At 38.8% G+C, this 16607-nt stretch overlaps 1 protein-coding gene across 2 annotated transcripts in view; it reads left to right on the top strand.

The window, feature by feature from the left end:
• Nucleotides 1-16607, top strand: part of USP24 (ubiquitin specific peptidase 24) — a 162684-nt gene that overhangs the window by 90028 nt on the left and 56049 nt on the right. For both annotated transcript variants that reach the window (XM_012442560.3, XM_012442559.3), the window contains exons 27-36: nt 85-183; nt 303-476; nt 4383-4468; nt 4628-4721; nt 6455-6610; nt 9881-9978; nt 12932-13027; nt 13142-13370; nt 14057-14216; nt 15348-15503. In XM_012442560.3, coding sequence (XP_012297983.3) covers nt 85-183; nt 303-476; nt 4383-4468; nt 4628-4721; nt 6455-6610; nt 9881-9978; nt 12932-13027; nt 13142-13370; nt 14057-14216; nt 15348-15503 — 1348 coding nt within the window. The remainder of the gene's footprint in view (nt 1-84; nt 184-302; nt 477-4382; nt 4469-4627; nt 4722-6454; nt 6611-9880; nt 9979-12931; nt 13028-13141; nt 13371-14056; nt 14217-15347; nt 15504-16607) is intronic.

The raw sequence follows: 16607 nt of genomic DNA, 5'->3' as shown, positions 1-16607 counted from the left end.
AGTACCTAGTAGATGCTCAGTCACAGTTGTTTAAATGAATAAATAAATGAATTCTCTCACAACATGTTTAATTTTATTTTACAGGCTCACAGTAATGAAACCATAGGGAGTGTCCGGTGGAAAATAGCCAAGCAGTTGTGCTCTCCTGTGGATAATATACAGATATTTACAAATGATAGCCTGGTAGGTTTAAATAAGCAGTTTTTATGAATAATAAACAGATTATCATATAAACATTTAGCTTGATATGAATAATTTCCTCTTCCTTTCCCTCTCAGTAATTAAGAAACCACTTTTTGCAGCTGACAGTGAATAAAGATCAAAAGCTACTCCACCAACTGGGATTTTCTGATGAACAAATCCTTACAGTGAAGACTTCTGGCAGTGGGACCCCATCTGGGAGCTCAGCAGATTCTTCAACCAGCTCCAGCAGCAGCAGCAGTGGGGCCTTTAGTTCTTCATATGCCATGGAGCAGGTACTGGGTGATCAATTGCAATTTAAAAACAAGAACTTAACAATCACTGTCTTTTTATGTGCCCATATGGGTTTAGATGATAATATCCTTTTCTCTCAGACAAGTTTTGACTCTTCCAAATGTATAACAAATGCTGGGATTCAGTTGAGAGAAGATACATGATTTACCAGTCTTCTGAATCAATCACTGAATGATTCTGCCTTGTCACTCACTGTCCTCTCATGCATCTCTCTCTTCATTGATTCATTAGTTTTTTTTCCTCTCTACTGTGTCATTCCCATTAGTGTTCAAGCATGTTATTTCTTCCATCTTAAAAAAAAAAACAACTCTTCACTCAACTTTCACTGTCAGTTACTGTCCCATTCTCCTTCCCAAATCACAGCTCCTGGAAAGAGTTGTCTACACTTGTTTCCAGTTTTTCTTTTGCCATCTTCTCTTGATAAGATCTTTTCAAGTTAGTCTGTCACCTCCACCTCTTAGTCCTCATCTTCTTGACGTTTCCTTGAAGCTGATACGTGTGATCACTTCCCCTTGGAACACTCTTCACTTGGCTTTCAAGACTTGCTTGACTTTCCCCTGCCTCTGTGCCTGGTTTTTTGTTGTTGTTATTGTTGTTTGTTTTTGTTTTGTCTCTTTTGCCAATTTCTCCTCATCTCCCTGATCTCTATACCCAAAAAGGGAACGAGCTTGCAGCCCCATTCTAGATCCTGTATTCTCTCAATGAAGTATAATGTTGATTTAGCATTTGGGAGAGCCATTTTACATTATATTTTTATACTAAATTTATGCTTGATTCAAACACCTAAGTTTGTGTTAGTTTTAAATTCTTGCAATTACTAAGACACACCTCCCTTTTGGACCTTTGGAATCATGATTTCCAGAAAGGATTAAGAAGATAATAATCTAAAACTAGTCTTTGAATAGTTTCTTTCATTGACTGAGTCTTAGGTAACAATTTCTGACCACTTCAGAATATAAACAGGAGTAGTCCTGAATCACACCAGAGTCTAACAATTTATATGTCATGGCCCATACAAAACTTAGAATGGAGATTCTGAACAAAATATGTATAGGTCCAATATTTGGACCTCTCCTCTGTCTACAGTCATTCCCTTAATAATCTCATCCAGTCTCCAATCTTTGCATATTGTATATACATTGCTAACTGCCAGTTTTTAGCTTTATGCTGAAGTTCAAATAAATGGATCCATCCACTTAACATCTCAAGTGTCTACTAGGCAACCTAATCCTAATTTATCCCAAATTGAGCTCCTTATACCTTTTTTCCCACTACCTCAATCCCATCCCAAATCTCTTCTTCCCAGAATCTTGCTGTATCTCAAATGATGGCATCTTCAGTATTCTAGTTGGCTCAGGCCAGAATCTTTGGGTTCCTTTTTTCACACCCATGTGCATGAGAAAATCCTTGAATGCACCTTCAGAATACATCGAGAATCCAGCTACTTTTCTCTACAACCACAGCTTGCACACCAGTCGAGGCAATCACCATGCCTTACCTGGCATGTTTCAGTAGTGCCCTAACTGGTCTCACAGTTTCTGCTCTTGCACCAGTTCAGTCTCTTCTCTACAGGGCACCCAGTGGCCCAGGATCTTACTAAACATAAGTCAGATTCTGCCACTCCTCAGCTCCAGTGGCTCCTGTCTCACTCAAAATAGGAGTCAGCCTTTACTGGGACCTTCAGGACCTTCCTAATGTGCCCCGCATAGCCTCTCTGAGGTTGTCTCCTGTGAGCTCCTCCTCTCATCACTCCAGCTGCACTGGCCTCCATGTTGGTCCTCAAGCAGTATGGTCTGTTCCCTGTGCCTAAACTGTTCTTTCCTGATATGCAGGTGGCTCACTCTCACTTTCTTCAGCTTTTACTCACATGCTGCCTTCTCAGCAAGCCTAATTTGACAGTCTTGTCTAGATTTTCAGCCTCTTTCCCACCCCTATATTTCTTTTTATTTCCCTTCCCTACTTTATTTTTTCTTTAGCATACTATACATTTTATTTATCTTGTTTGTCTCTCTCCCCCAATAAAATATAAGCTCCATGAGGGCAGATTTTCTTCTGTTTTGTTCACTGCTGCATCCTCGACACCTAAAACAGCGCCTAGAACACGATAGGTACTCAGTCGGTATTTGAATGACTTCATGAATTAGTTTATTTTGTACTTCTTTGTGTCAGGACTCCAGGGGTGCAAAGCTGCATAAGACTGTTCTGCTTTTTAGGATTTTATAGTCTAGAAAGCAAGCTAATATAAAGCAAAGGTATTTAAAAGACATAGAGTGTTTTTTCCCCAAGGTTATTTTATATATATATTCCTTTAATTCCAAACGTAAGACCTTGTGTGACTCCATCTTTTTTTTTCTTTGAGTTGGAGTCTCACTCTATTGTCCAGGCTGGGGTGCAATGGCACAATCTCAGTTCACTGCAACCTCCGCCTCCCGGGTTCAAGTGATTCTCCTGCCTCAGCCCTCCTGAGTAGCTGGGACTATAGGTGCCTGCCACCATGCCCAGCTAATTTTTCGCATTTTTAGTAGAGATGAGGTTTCACTGTGTTAGCCAGGGTGGTCTCAGTCTCCTGACCTCGTGAGCCACCGCGCTCAGCTGACTGCATCTTTTTGATTTACAGAGCGTAAACCTTACTAGAGATATCAAAGAACTCTAGTTGAGTTGTACTTAGGATTTTAGAGTATTTGCATATACACAATGTGATATATTGGGGATGGGACCCAAATCCAAACACTAAATTTATTTATGTTTCATATATACCTTATATACATAACCTGAAGGTGATTTTCTACAACATCTTAAATAATTTTGTGCATGAAACCAGACTTTGACAGAGATCAGTCACATGAAGTCAGGCCTGGAATTTTCCACTTATGGTGTCATGTTGGCACTTAGAAAGTTTCTGATTTTGGAGAATTTCACATTTGAGATTTTTGATTTAGGGATACTCAACCTGTGTTGGTATTGTGTGGTTATCAAAGTTAACTGTATTTCAAGGCTGGGTGTGGTGGCTGATGCCTGTAATCCTAGCAGTTTGGGAGACCAAGGCAGAAGGATTGCTGGAAGCCAGAAGTTCAAGACCAACCTGGCCAACATAGACCTCCATCTCAATTTTTTAAAAAAATTATATTTCATATATAACAAGAATTTTAAAAAGAAATCGCACTCAGAATGGTATTATGGCAGCTAAATAACAACAAAAACAGTGTACATAGCATCTTCAAGTTTAATAATTTTTAACTATCTCATATTTATTCTGAATTTATTAAAAATCTTTCCACTTGAGTGCGTGTTGATAAAAAAAAAACTTTCCACTTGTAAATACATTGTGTGATGTCTGATTTCTTACTCCTTATAACCAGAAAATAGTATTTTAATCATATCTGAATTTCTTTTGTGCAGTTACACCCATTTTGTCTTTTCTGATCTTTAGGAAAAAAACATGGTAACTTCTTTTTCTCAACTTAAATTACATATATCTATTGTTGTGTGTGAATGTAGATACATAAATACACTACTTTTGTTTTCATATCACTCACTCTGTTCTCTGCAGGCAAGCAGTGATTAGCTCAGCGGTGCCTGCTCTCTGTTATATTAATTACACATCCCCTCTGCTTTACCTCTCTTCTACTGTGCCTGCCTTTTGGTGCCTTAGTCCCTTCACTAGCAGGTGGCCAGGAGGAGGGAGAGCAAGTAATACACACTAGAAGGTAGTGATCCCTCATCTAGTATGTTCTCATGTGGTGTTCTTCAGTACAGACGAGCACTGTGCTTCCCTCAAGCTTTACAGTGACCAGCCTTTCAGAACTAGTATTTTTTATTGTTTGTAAGTTTGATAAGGAGAACATTCTTTTGTAAATTTGAATTTCTATTTTGCTTTTTTCCATCAGGAGAAATCCCTCCCTGGTGTAGTGATGGCTCTCGTATGTAATGTATTCGACATGCTTTATCAGCTCGCCAATCTGGAAGAGCCAAGGTAAGTAAAATATTTGTGAGACTTGGCAGAAAGTTACTAACATTAGGGAGCCAAGTAACTTTTCACTTGAAATGCATTTTACTTTGTATTACATACTAATGGACTTTGCTGTTGAACTATGGCTTATATGAAAAAAAATTTATCTTTGAAAAACTTCAGGATAACTCTACGAGTACGGAAGCTCCTGCTCTTGATACCCACTGATCCAGCCATTCAGGAAGCCCTTGATCAACTTGATTCTTTAGGAAGAAAGGTATGAGTATCTTTGCTAGTTATTTAACTAACATGGCAATTTTATATCACAATTAAGTGACTGATGTCATATGATACCATCTTTCCCATAACCTTTTTTTCTTCTTTTGAAGAATACCTTTGCCAGCCCAGTGCAGTGGCTCATGCCCATAATCCCAACACTTTGGAAGGCCAAGGTGGGAGGATGGCTTGAGCCCCAGAGTTCAAGACCAGCCTAGGCAATGTAGAGAGACCCCATCTCTACAAATAAAAAAATTAGCTGGTGTGATGGCACATACCTGTAGTCCCAGCTACTCAGGAAGCTGAAGTAGGAGGATAGCTTGAACCCAGGAGGTCAAGGCTGCAGTGAACCAAGATTATACACTGCACTCCAGCCTGGGCAACAAACCAAGACTCTGGGTCAGGAAAAAAAAAAAAAAGAAAAGAAAGAGAAATACCTTTTCCATAAATGGAAATCAGAACTTAAAGTATCTATATAAAGTCAATAATGACATCAAGTTTTAGAACTGGAAGAGCCTTTAATATCATCTACCTTTCCACCTCCTCATGTTATATATTAGGAAATCAAAGCTCAGAGAGATGAAGTTACTTGTCCCAGATCAGACTCTAGTTCTGTTTCAGTTGAGAAGTTTTTCATTAGTCATGATGCCTCTTTGAATCTGATTGTTGCATATGTCTGAGTTGCTTATATAAATGGATTATCATTTAATTTTTTTACTTGATATTTAAAGTTCATTTTTGTTGATTGTTAGAATGTGTTCCTTAAGAGATTTATCTATGTATTGAAATTGTGGCTTATCTATAATATTATTTAAGTTCTGAGAATAAATTCATGTAGAAAAAGTTGTTAGAACTATGTATTTTATATTTTAGTCTAGAAATTTAGATCAGCTCAGTCATGTCATTTATTGCTTATACATTAATTTGAAGGAAAAGAAAACTGATGTAATTATAAAATATATCACTAGTATTAGCTTAACAAATTTTTCAAGTCCACCACTTTAGCAATCTTGTAATTTTATCAGTATTTAGAGATACAAATTTTAAACACAGAAGCAAATTAAAATGAGCATGTATTCATACATACTCAAAAGCATTCATGTAGTATTTGAATCTTATTGAACATTTAAAATTTGTATGATGAAGTCTGATGTTTCAGTAGTTACAGAGTTATGTGGTTTTATGAAGTTAATTTTTAGAAAATATCATTGGTGTGCATGGAATACTATGCAGCCATAAAAAAACAGTAAGTTCGTATCCTTTGTAGGGGCATGGATGAACCTGGAAACCATCATTCTCAGAAAACTGACACAAGAATAGAAAATCAAACACTGCATGTTCTCACTCATAGGCGGGTGTTGAACAATGAGAACACATGGACACAGGGAAGGGAGCATCACACACTGGGGTCTATTGGGGGGAACTAGGGGAGGGACAGCGGGGAGTGGGGAGTTGGAGAGGGATAACATGGGGAGAAATGTCAGATATAGGTGATGGGGAGGAAGGCAGCAAACCGCATTGCCATGTATGTACCTATGCAACAATCTTGCATGTTCTTCACATGTGCCCCAAAACCTAAAACGCAATAAAATATATATTTTTTTAAAAAAAGAAAGAAAATATCATTGGTGTGGCTTATATTAAAGAGGAAAGGAATATTAGAACATGTACTAAGATCTATTTCTCTTTGTCGTTTTAAAAAGTTTATGTCATTTTTTATTCTCTTAAACTTAGAAAACATTGCTGTCTGAATCAAGTTCTCAGTCCTCAAAATCTCCATCTCTATCGTCAAAGCAACAGCATCAGCCAAGTGCCAGTTCAATTTTAGAAAGTCTGTTTCGATCTTTTGCCCCCGGAATGTCTACCTTCAGAGTGCTCTACAACTTAGAAGTAAGAAACCTAAATTCTTTTCTTTTCGTTGACAGGTCTGTTTGGATTTTTAGATTCATGCTTTCAGATGTCAGAAATAAGTAAATAGGTTTCTGTTACGTGATGATTGGTTGAAAATTAGTTTTAAGAAATAGATAATAAATGGAAAATTTTTTGCCTTTGAATATGCCAAAGTTTATTTTTATTACCGGCTTAGCCCATTTGTTCTTCTATAACAAATCACCGTAGCCTGGGTGGCTTAAACTGCAAGCATTTATTTCTTATGGCTGGAGTGGCTGAGGAGTCCAGCATCGAAGCAACAGCAGATCCGGTGTCTGGTGTGGGCTGACCTTCTGGTTCATAGATGGTACCTTCTCACTGTGTCTTCACTTCCAAAATATGAATTTCAGGGGATTGTTGTAATTAGCCTCCCCAAAAGAAGCTTTAAACTAATACATTTAGTTCACTGAACATTTACTAATTGTTTACTGTCTACAAGTCATGGTGGTAGTTAAAGGAACAGAGTTGAAAAGACAAGATATTCACTCCAAGATCTTATGAGTAAGACATACGGAAGCTGTATATACTGAGTGTGGATAGCTGAGTGTAAACAAAGCACTATGGGAAAGTGACCAACTGGAATCACTTCTGCTCTTGGAGAATAATAGGTCAAACCCTCATACCACTTTTGGTCTGAAGAAAATAAAGCCCTGAATAATTTTGCTTTGTCATAGGAAGTTATATTCAGGCCCCAAAGAATCCATATAAGTGCCTAAGCAACCTTAATTATTAAATTATCATGGATCTTAAGTACACAAAAGTCAAAATTTTTAAGAGGGTACCTGCATTTTTTCCGGGTTTCTTTCCATGTGACAACCTTTTGGAGCATATAATTATAGTCATTCATTTTCCCACTCCACTTCTTGCTTATATGATGTGACAACTTTTCATACAAGCAATATCTTGTTGCTTCAAGATGTGATAACATTTCATATTTGCCTTAATCGTTCTTGTAAAAAGACATCTTGGGCTAAAAAGGAAAAAATACTTAGCAGACATTTTAAAAATTATGCAGGTCTTATTTAATGTGGACATTTTAAAATATATGCAGTATTCAGCATGGAAACCATGTTCAAGATTGAGTCATTGTTGTGTTTAAGAATTAACTTTATGAAATGTAGTAGCATTCAGTGTAGTATTAAGTTATAAAAACAGTATGGAGGGCCGGGCACAGTGGCTCAAGCCTGTAATCCCAGCACTTTGGGAGGCCGAGGCGGGTGGATCACGAGGTCAAGAGATCGAGACCATCCTGGTCAACATGGTGAAACCCCGTCTCTACTAATACAAAAAATTAGCTGGGCATGGTGGCGCGTGCCTGTAATCCCAGCTACTCAGGAGGCTGAGGCAGGAGAATTGCCTGAACCCAGGAGGCGGAGGTTGCGGTGAGCTGTGATCGCGCCATTGCACTCCAGCCTGGGTAACGAGCAAAACTCCGCCTAAAAAAAAAAAAAAAACAGCATGGAATACCAAAGTGCTTTCTATTGAGATTATATTTTAGGTTGTGGTGCATACTGAGGAGGCTTATTCAAAATGAAAATACTAGCTTAATGTCCACCCTGTTTAATAAACAGATGTCAAAAAATAAAATCCATACAATATTCCAAAACAGAAAATTGCTTAGGGATTTTTAGCCAATTTAAGCCTGTAGAATTTGCATCTTGTGATTCCTGCCAGATCTGTCATTTACTTTTGAAAGGTTATCTCCAAAAAGTTCAGGTGTAATTATTAACACCCACATTTGATAGTGCCTAGAAGAACAGGATGGTCCAACAATGGGCCTAGCTTGCCATCAACTATCTAAATTCCATTATCTTAGAGCCATAGCACTGCAGTAGTAAAATACTTCCAGTATCATTTTAGGACTTCTCAGTAAGTGTGAACTTCTTTGATATTTTGTGTTTTGCTTTAGATACATAAACTATTTGGAAACCTAACCCTCCCAAAAGCTTTTATTTTGCTGTCAGTGAAAAGGTTAATTTCTTTGCAATTTGTTTATTAACTTTTGTTTACCTGCTAGGAAACTTCAAAGTGGATATTTCCGTTTCTTTGAAGAAACTTGTCAATTCATTAAATTGTTGTCCATTAAGCATGAGGAGGGTGGGGTCAGGATGTACATATAGATGAAGAGCTGTATATGCTTCAAGGCTTTAGAAGAGCACAGGTTCCTTTTCTCCCATGTAATGCTCATTATCCCAGGTTGGTGGGCCTGTTTCTCCAAGAGCAACCTAGGAAGAAGGCATCTTTAACAAAATCCCACATTAAACTCATAAAACTCATGGGTTCATAGAAGCAGATTTTTTTAGAATAGAAAACGATCTTGAACTACATCTAGTTTAAGACTGAGGCAATAAGAGTTTTTATTATTAAATCATAACTAAATAAGCACTTGTTTACTATTTGTTTTGTGCTGATGCTTATACTAAGCATCTTAAAGCTTGTGCTGTAGTATTTAATCTGTCAATCTTCCTGTAAAGGTAATTACTGTGCTCATTTAGTGATGAGAAAACTAGGGCAAAAGGGAACATTGTATGCCTGAGATCTCGCAGCTAGGGTAAAACTAGAATGTGAACTAGATTTGTAGACTTGCCTATAGATTGGTTATTTATGTGAAATTCTGCCCAACCAAAATATTCAGTTGAACTCCACTTTAGGTAGGTTTTGTGGCATCATAGAAGGGCATGAGTGTTGGAATGCGTTGCATCTGGATTTGAATTCTAGCCATGTGCCCTTGGGTGGGCAGTCACTTAACCTACTTAACCTTTCAGGTCTCAGTTCTCTCACCTATAAAGTAAAATACATATGCTTGGTACATTGTAGATGTTCAATAAATAGGAGTTAGAGTTATTATTGGGGAACTCATTTTGCATTTTTAATATATGGGTTATTTTATAAAACTTTGGTTTATATCTTTCTAAAGAACATATCTAGCATATCACATGAAATTATCTCTTCTTATCTAAGCTTGAGGGCCTGAGATTTTGATTTTTGCCAGTTTCATGAAAAGAACATAGCAGCTTTCTCTATAACAAAGATTTTTCTTCCAAAGTATATAGAATAGGGAATATGTGATTATTTTATTGTGAAACACCAGCTTCCATATATTTCTGGGGGAAAAACAGTGTGCAGCATTTAAAGAGATTCTAACTCAAGTTGTCTGAATGTTTTATTTCGTAAAGGAGTAATTTCAGCTGAAAATGTGTGGATGAATAATTGTGCTTATCTATTTCCTAGGTTCTAAGCTCCAAACTCATGCCAACAGCTGATGATGACATGGCCAGAAGCTGTGCCAAATCCTTCTGTGAAAACTTCCTCAAAGCTGGCGGTCTGAGGTTAGAGTTTCAGTGTAGTGTTGCATGAGTTGCCAAAAATGAATATGGTTATTTTCTTTAATTTCCCTTGCAAAGTCTTGCTTATTCCTACAAGGTATCGTGTGACTCATTGTGAGAGTTGTAATAAGAAGGAATGATGTTTCAGTCTTTTAGAGTATTTTAATTCGTTATAACTTCTGATTATTTGAAAAATGTATGGAAGCGTGTCTTTTTCCCCTCTGGTAGTAGGGGAAATTCTCAAGAAGAGTCGAAGCAAGGAGGCTGTATCTGTTTCTTTTGTGTCTCATGTCAGTTTGAAATAAGGTGAATTTGATCCCTGTATATCCATTTTGTGCAAGGTATTGGTGCTGGGGATGCAAAGATAAATTAGATATTATCTCTGCCTTTGAGAGGCAGCTGATGGTTTAACAAAGAATAACAAACAGCTAGGTTTGTTGTAACACACAGTTAGGTATATTATAAGTGTTAAAATGGGCCAGGCATGGTGGTTCATGCCTGTAATCTCAACACTTTGAGGGGCTGAGGCAGGAGAATCTCTTGAGCCCAAGACTTTGAGACTGTCCTGGGCAACATAGTGAGACTTCATGTCTACTAAAAATTAAAAAAAAAAAAAAAAAAAATACTGAGTGTGATGACATGCACCTGTAGTCCCAGCTACTTGGGATGCTGAGGTGGGAGAATCACTTGAGCCCAGGAAGTGGAGGTTGCAATGAGCCATGAATGCACCACGGTACTCCACTCTGGCAACAGAACAAGACCCTGTCTCCAAAAAAAAAAAAAAAGATATTAAAACAGGCATATAAAAAGTGCTTGTGGGGAGGAGGGGGCGAGAAAGTAGTGGTTAAATTGGTTGGATTTGCTTAGAGTCATAAGGTTAGGAAATGATTCACAGAAAATGAACATTGAGCTAGGAATTGGGAAATTGTTTACCTGGAAATACTATGGGTAAATAAGAAGGGAAAGGGTACTCCAAGCTGAGATAGAGGGAGGGGAGAGTGAGAGCATGAAGATATATCACCTGTCTTGGGAACCTCAGTTGCCTGGTGAAGTTCAAGCAAAGGATGAAGGAGAGAAACATGTCAAGAGGGGTTTCATTGGGGAATATGAGCATTGTCTTGTAGTCCATGGAAAAACAGGTAGTTTCTAAGCCAAGAACTACCTGAAACAGTTACTCTGGCAGCACTGAAGAGGATGAAGGGAAATGGGAGAGACTGGAGGAGAGGAAGACTGAGAGCTGACAGTATCCAGAGAGGAGATGAAGGACAATGACAGAATGACATTTATGACTAGTTAGGTAGAGGGTGGGGACATTTATAAAATGGCCCTGTGGTTTCTAGCTTGGTAGAGTGGGGGAATATGAGTCATTAGTCAGTATGGGAAATAAACACAGAGAGAGATGGAAGGAACAGAGGAAAGCAAGAGAAATAAATTTGATTGCATACAAGGTCCTTCTGAGTCATGTGAAGTGGATAGTTTGGATAGGGTGCTTGAAGTGGAGAATGGCATGAGAAATTTGGGAGTGTACGAGTAAAACCATGAGGGCATAATCCAGCTGTCAGAGCTCAGTGGCAAGTGTAAGGCAGGAAGGTAGCATCAGGGCATAGAGATCTCTGCTTTCAGATGAGTGGGAAGAAAGGGGTGATAGTAAATTAAAGAGAAGATAACTGAGAGGAAAGTTGGCTTTTGTGTTTTGATTTTAGCTGGTAGAAGAAGACTTGGTTTTCTTTATAGGCTAACTAAAAGGGACCAATGAAGGAGAAAAGAATAAAAATAAAAGCAAAAGGGGTAAATGATGGGGTCAAGTTGTACTGCAGTTGGAAGGAGATTTTCTCTAGAAAGAAGTAGGAATGCTGTTTCATCTAGGTGAGGAAGGCATGGAGACCAGCTTGAAGCTTGAGCAGAGGATGGTTGAAGGAATTCCTGTGGGGAGGTCTGGCACAGAGAAACTGGGTAGGGACTTTGAGGGGGTCGAGGGGATGGGAAACGGAAATGATGATGAAAAGGATTCCCAAGTACCATGGGAGGTCTGGCACACGTGTGTAGCTTTATTGTGTGTTCAACACTGTAGGGGTGTTTTTAGTAAAAACTCATCTTACATCACTCAGCCATTTATACGGCTGTCAAAGACAGTTAACATTTGGCTTATTTGTGTATGTCAGTTAATTCATGTACCAGACATTGTTCTAAGCACTGAGAACAGAGCAGTGAGTAGATCAGACCAAAATCCACATCCTCATGAAACTGACAGTCTGGGGCAGGGGAGACAATAAACATAAGTAAAAATACGTGTCAGATGGTGAGGAGAGCTGTAAAGAAAAGTAAAGAAGCAGGGATTGGGGGGACTGTGATTTTCAGAAGGGTGATCAGGAAAAGCTTCACTGGGGTGACATCTAGCAAAGACCTGAAGGAGATAAGGGAGCAAGACCCCAAAGAAAGCTTTTCAGAGGAGCAGCCAGTGCATACTCATGCGTGGGGACCTACCTGGTGCCTGCAGAGGCCACAGGAGGCCAGTGTGGTTGGGGCAGAGTGAATAAGACAGTGTTTCCCATTCTCAAATGAGACAGAGGTCTGGGACATGAGATTGTAGAGATACCAGAGGTCAAGTTATGAAGGATCTTATAGGCTACTGTGAAGACTCTGCTGTTTTTCAGCATAGGAGATTGGAAGTGCCATGATCTGACTTATATTTTCCAAGTATCACCCTAATTGGTCTTTTGAAAATAGGTTTGGAAGGTGGAGAGTCAAGAGCAGAAGCAGGGAAAACAGTTAGGAAACTTATAGGTATCATAGGAAATTATTATGATATATATGTAGGATCTTTGTATGACAGAATCATGTAGAAACTAAGTAATTGATAATATTGATGACCAATTATATTACTGTATTTATGGAAAATTAAAAATGAAAGAAATAGAAATCTTTAATATCCTGCCTTTTTTTCTTCTTTTTGAAGTTTGGTTGTAAATGTCATGCAGAGAGATTCCATCCCATCAGAAGTAGACTATGAAACAAGGCAAGGTGTTTATTCCATCTGTCTACAGCTTGCAAGGTATGTAAGTGTATTGCATAAGTCTCACAAGGCAATACTTGACTTTTTCTTCTCAAATCATATTTTAAATAGTATGAAGTAGACCCAGAATAAGTCTAACTGTCTCGTTTTAAGATTTTTACTTGTTGGACAAACAATGCCCACGTTATTAGACGAAGACCTCACCAAAGATGGCATAGAAGCACTTTCTTCCCGCCCATTCCGGAATGTCAGCCGGCAGACAAGCAGACAGATGTCCTTATGTGGTACCCCAGAAAAGTCATCCTACCGACAGTTGTCAGTGTCTGATAGGTCTTCTATTAGGGTCGAGGAAATCATCCCTGCTGCTCGAGTTGCAATACAGGTAAGTGATTTGTGTATTCAACATTTTAGTACCTCTTACTCAGAAAGTCTTGTTTAGGGAGAGGTGCTATGGGGATATATAAATGATGAAGACATGAACATTGCCTTCAAGAAACTTATGGTGACTTAACAAGAGATCACTAGGGCAGAAATAACTATAATTCCAGGCTGAGAGTATCAAGTGTTGTAAAACTACAAGACAAAAACATTCTGTGTCTTCAAGGTAGGTAGAATAATTTCCTTCACCTATGGCTGTGATGGGTGATTTTATGTTATAGATGGCATTTGAGGTAGGCCTTGAAGAACAGATGAGGATTAGATATACCAAGATAAGTACTTAGAAAGTTAGGAGAAAGGAGATTTGTTCAAGCAAAAGGGAGCACATGTGCAAAGTAGAAATACCAGAGGTTATGGGAGGTCACGAGGTCATAGTATGTGGGAAAGGGAGAAAGTGAAAAAATTGGTAAAGCATAATTTTAAGCCACAGCATGAAGATCAGTCTGTTTTACAGATAAAAAAGAGAGATTGGAAGTCCTTGAGCAGGATGGCAGCTTGAGAGAGGCCATCCGTCTGGATGACCTTAGAGGGAAAGGAAGCTTATGAAACTGAGACCTATAAGAAGGTCGTAGATGTCAGGGCATGTGTTCAGGTATTGCCTTTTCTCATAATTCTTGTTCCATTCTTTAGACGATGGAAGTAAGCGATTTCACTTCTACCGTGGCTTGTTTCATGAGATTGTCATGGGCTGCAGCTGCTGGACGGCTTGATCTTGTTGGGAGTAGCCAGCCAATTAAAGAAAGTAATTCTCTGTGTCCTGCTGGAATTCGAAACAGACTCAGCAGTTCAGGTACTGATTAAAAAGAGACAGTAATGAGAACACTGTGCAAGAAATAACCATAAGAATTATCTATGTGTAGGTTTGCCAGAGTCTCTTGCTTGTGAGCCTGAGTATAAATCCATCAAGCTCTGTATACACTTAGTATTTATGCATGTTCCTACATATATGTGATACTTAAGAAGAAAAATATTTATGGCCAGGCACAGTGGCTCACGCTTGTAATCCCACCACTTTAGGAGGCTGGGCGGATCACCAGGTCAGGAGTTTGAGACCAGCCTGGCCAATATGGTGAAACCCCATCTCTACTAAAAACACAAAAATTAGCCAGGCATGGTGGTGGGTGCCTATAGTCCCAGCTACTTTGGAGGCTGAGGCAGGTGAATCACTTGAGTCCAGGAGGCAGAGGTTGCAGTGAGCCAAGATTACACCACTGCACTCCGGCTTGGGAGTGTGTCTCAAAAAAAAAAAAAAAGGAAGAAGAAGAAAAATATTTCTAAACATATAGAGTAAGTGGAGAAACCAACAGTTTTTAGCTTAGCTGAGTATAAAAGTGTGATGAAACCAATAATTGTGGCTATAATACAAATTCATGTAGAATTCTGTCCTGGAAAACATTTCTTTCCTTGGTTTGCCAGGTTATTTTTCATTAGGCCTTTTTAAAATACAGCTTTATTTCCCAGCTTTGTTTGTTCTTCTTGCACAATCTATATTTTAGAAATACCTCAATAATGAAGGAAGTTTTAAAAATTTTGACGTATATACAGTAAAGTCTATGGGAATTTTTAGGATTTTTATATGCATATAACCCATCTACATCAAGTTACAAGACAGGAAACATTTCCGATGTCCTCAGGAGGGCTCAGGGCTCCTCACGATTCCCACAAAATCGTGCTATTCTTTTATCACCTGAAATTAGTTTTGCCTTGTGAACACATTTTGATTGCCTGCAAATGTGTTTTAAAGACAAAGTAGTTAAGAGTGTTTCAGATACAGTGATTAAATCTCTCTGGTGTCTTAGATCTAAGTGCTTTCTTGAAGTATTTATTGTCACATGAGGATTCTGGAACATATAGTAGAAAGATTAAAGTATTGGACAGTTCCTGTAGGATCCACAGTAAATTTCTGCTCGCCTATTTTCAGGAAGCAATTGCAGCTCTGGAAGTGAAGGAGAACCAGTAGCCCTGCATGCAGGAATCTGTGTTCGACAACAGTCTGTATCCACCAAAGACTCACTGATTGCCGGAGAGGCTTTGTCTCTTCTTGTTACGTGCCTACAGCTTCGAAGCCAGCAACTGGGTATGCAGCAGGCTTGTTTATGATTAATCTCTTTCAGTGAAAGGCCAGGTTTCTGTTGGCAATTATTTACATTTCTTCATAGATAAGGTTGTTAGTTGAAATGAAAAAGGGTGAGAAGTTGGCATGTGGAGTAGCTAAGAATAATGCTAGAGTAGTTCATTCTGAAATATTTATTGAGCATCTTCTGTATACGAGGTTCCACAGCAGCTGTCACCAGGGCAATATGTCCACACACCATGAGCTTGCTGTCTAGTTGAAGAATTCAAACAACCCAAATTTACTAGTTCATAAATTACAGAATTGGAATTGTATATCCATTCCTGATAATGACTCCAGTGTTAAAAATTGTGTAACTTAAGATTTGCCCTTTCATCTTTCTTGTTGGCTTTGGTGAATAGGGGCGATTACTAATCATTTTCTAACATGAGAGCATCCCAGGACTCAGCTCCTCATCATCTGTTCTCTATCTCCACTCATTCCCTTGGTGATCTCATGCAGTTTCACAGTCTTAAATTCCATCTGTATGCTAACAACACCAAAATTTGGGTCTATGGCCTATACCACTGTGCTGGTATCTCCAATTAGATATGAAATAGACATCCCAAACTTCTCATTTCCAGAACTAAATTTCCTTAATCCTGCCCATGTCACCCTAGAGTTTTATTAAAGGCAGTTCTATTCTTCAGTTGCTCTGGCTAAAAACCTTGGCTTCATCTTGATATCTTTTATTTTCCACCCTCTACTTCTAATCTGTCAGCATATCCTCCTTCAAGCCCTATTTAGATTCTACCCCGTAGCACCCTCTTCACTGTTGGTGCCCTCTGAGCTGCCACTGCTTCCTACTTGGATTATAGCAGGAGTGCCCTAACTCATCTCCCTGCTTCTGCCTTGCAGTTCATTCTCTATTCAGCAACCAGGGTAGACCTTCTAAATTTTACATCGAGTGTGTCACTCCTCTTTCAAAGCCTCTGGTGGCTTCTCAGTTCACCGAGTAAAAGCCATATCTTTACAAGGGGGTGGACACAGTGTACCCCCTTGATGCTTCTGTGCCTTTGCTTCTACTCTCCCCTTTACTCACTGTGCTGCGGCCACCCTGGACTCCTT

This window comes from Aotus nancymaae, unplaced genomic scaffold (genome assembly GCF_030222135.1).
Source record: "Aotus nancymaae isolate 86718 unplaced genomic scaffold, 86718_ANA_hifiasm-v0.15.2.pri h1tg000007l, whole genome shotgun sequence".
Classification (NCBI taxonomy): domain Eukaryota; kingdom Metazoa; phylum Chordata; class Mammalia; order Primates; family Aotidae; genus Aotus; species Aotus nancymaae.
The sequence above is the reverse complement of the archived record's forward strand: the minus strand, read 5'-3'. Positions and strand labels throughout refer to the sequence as shown.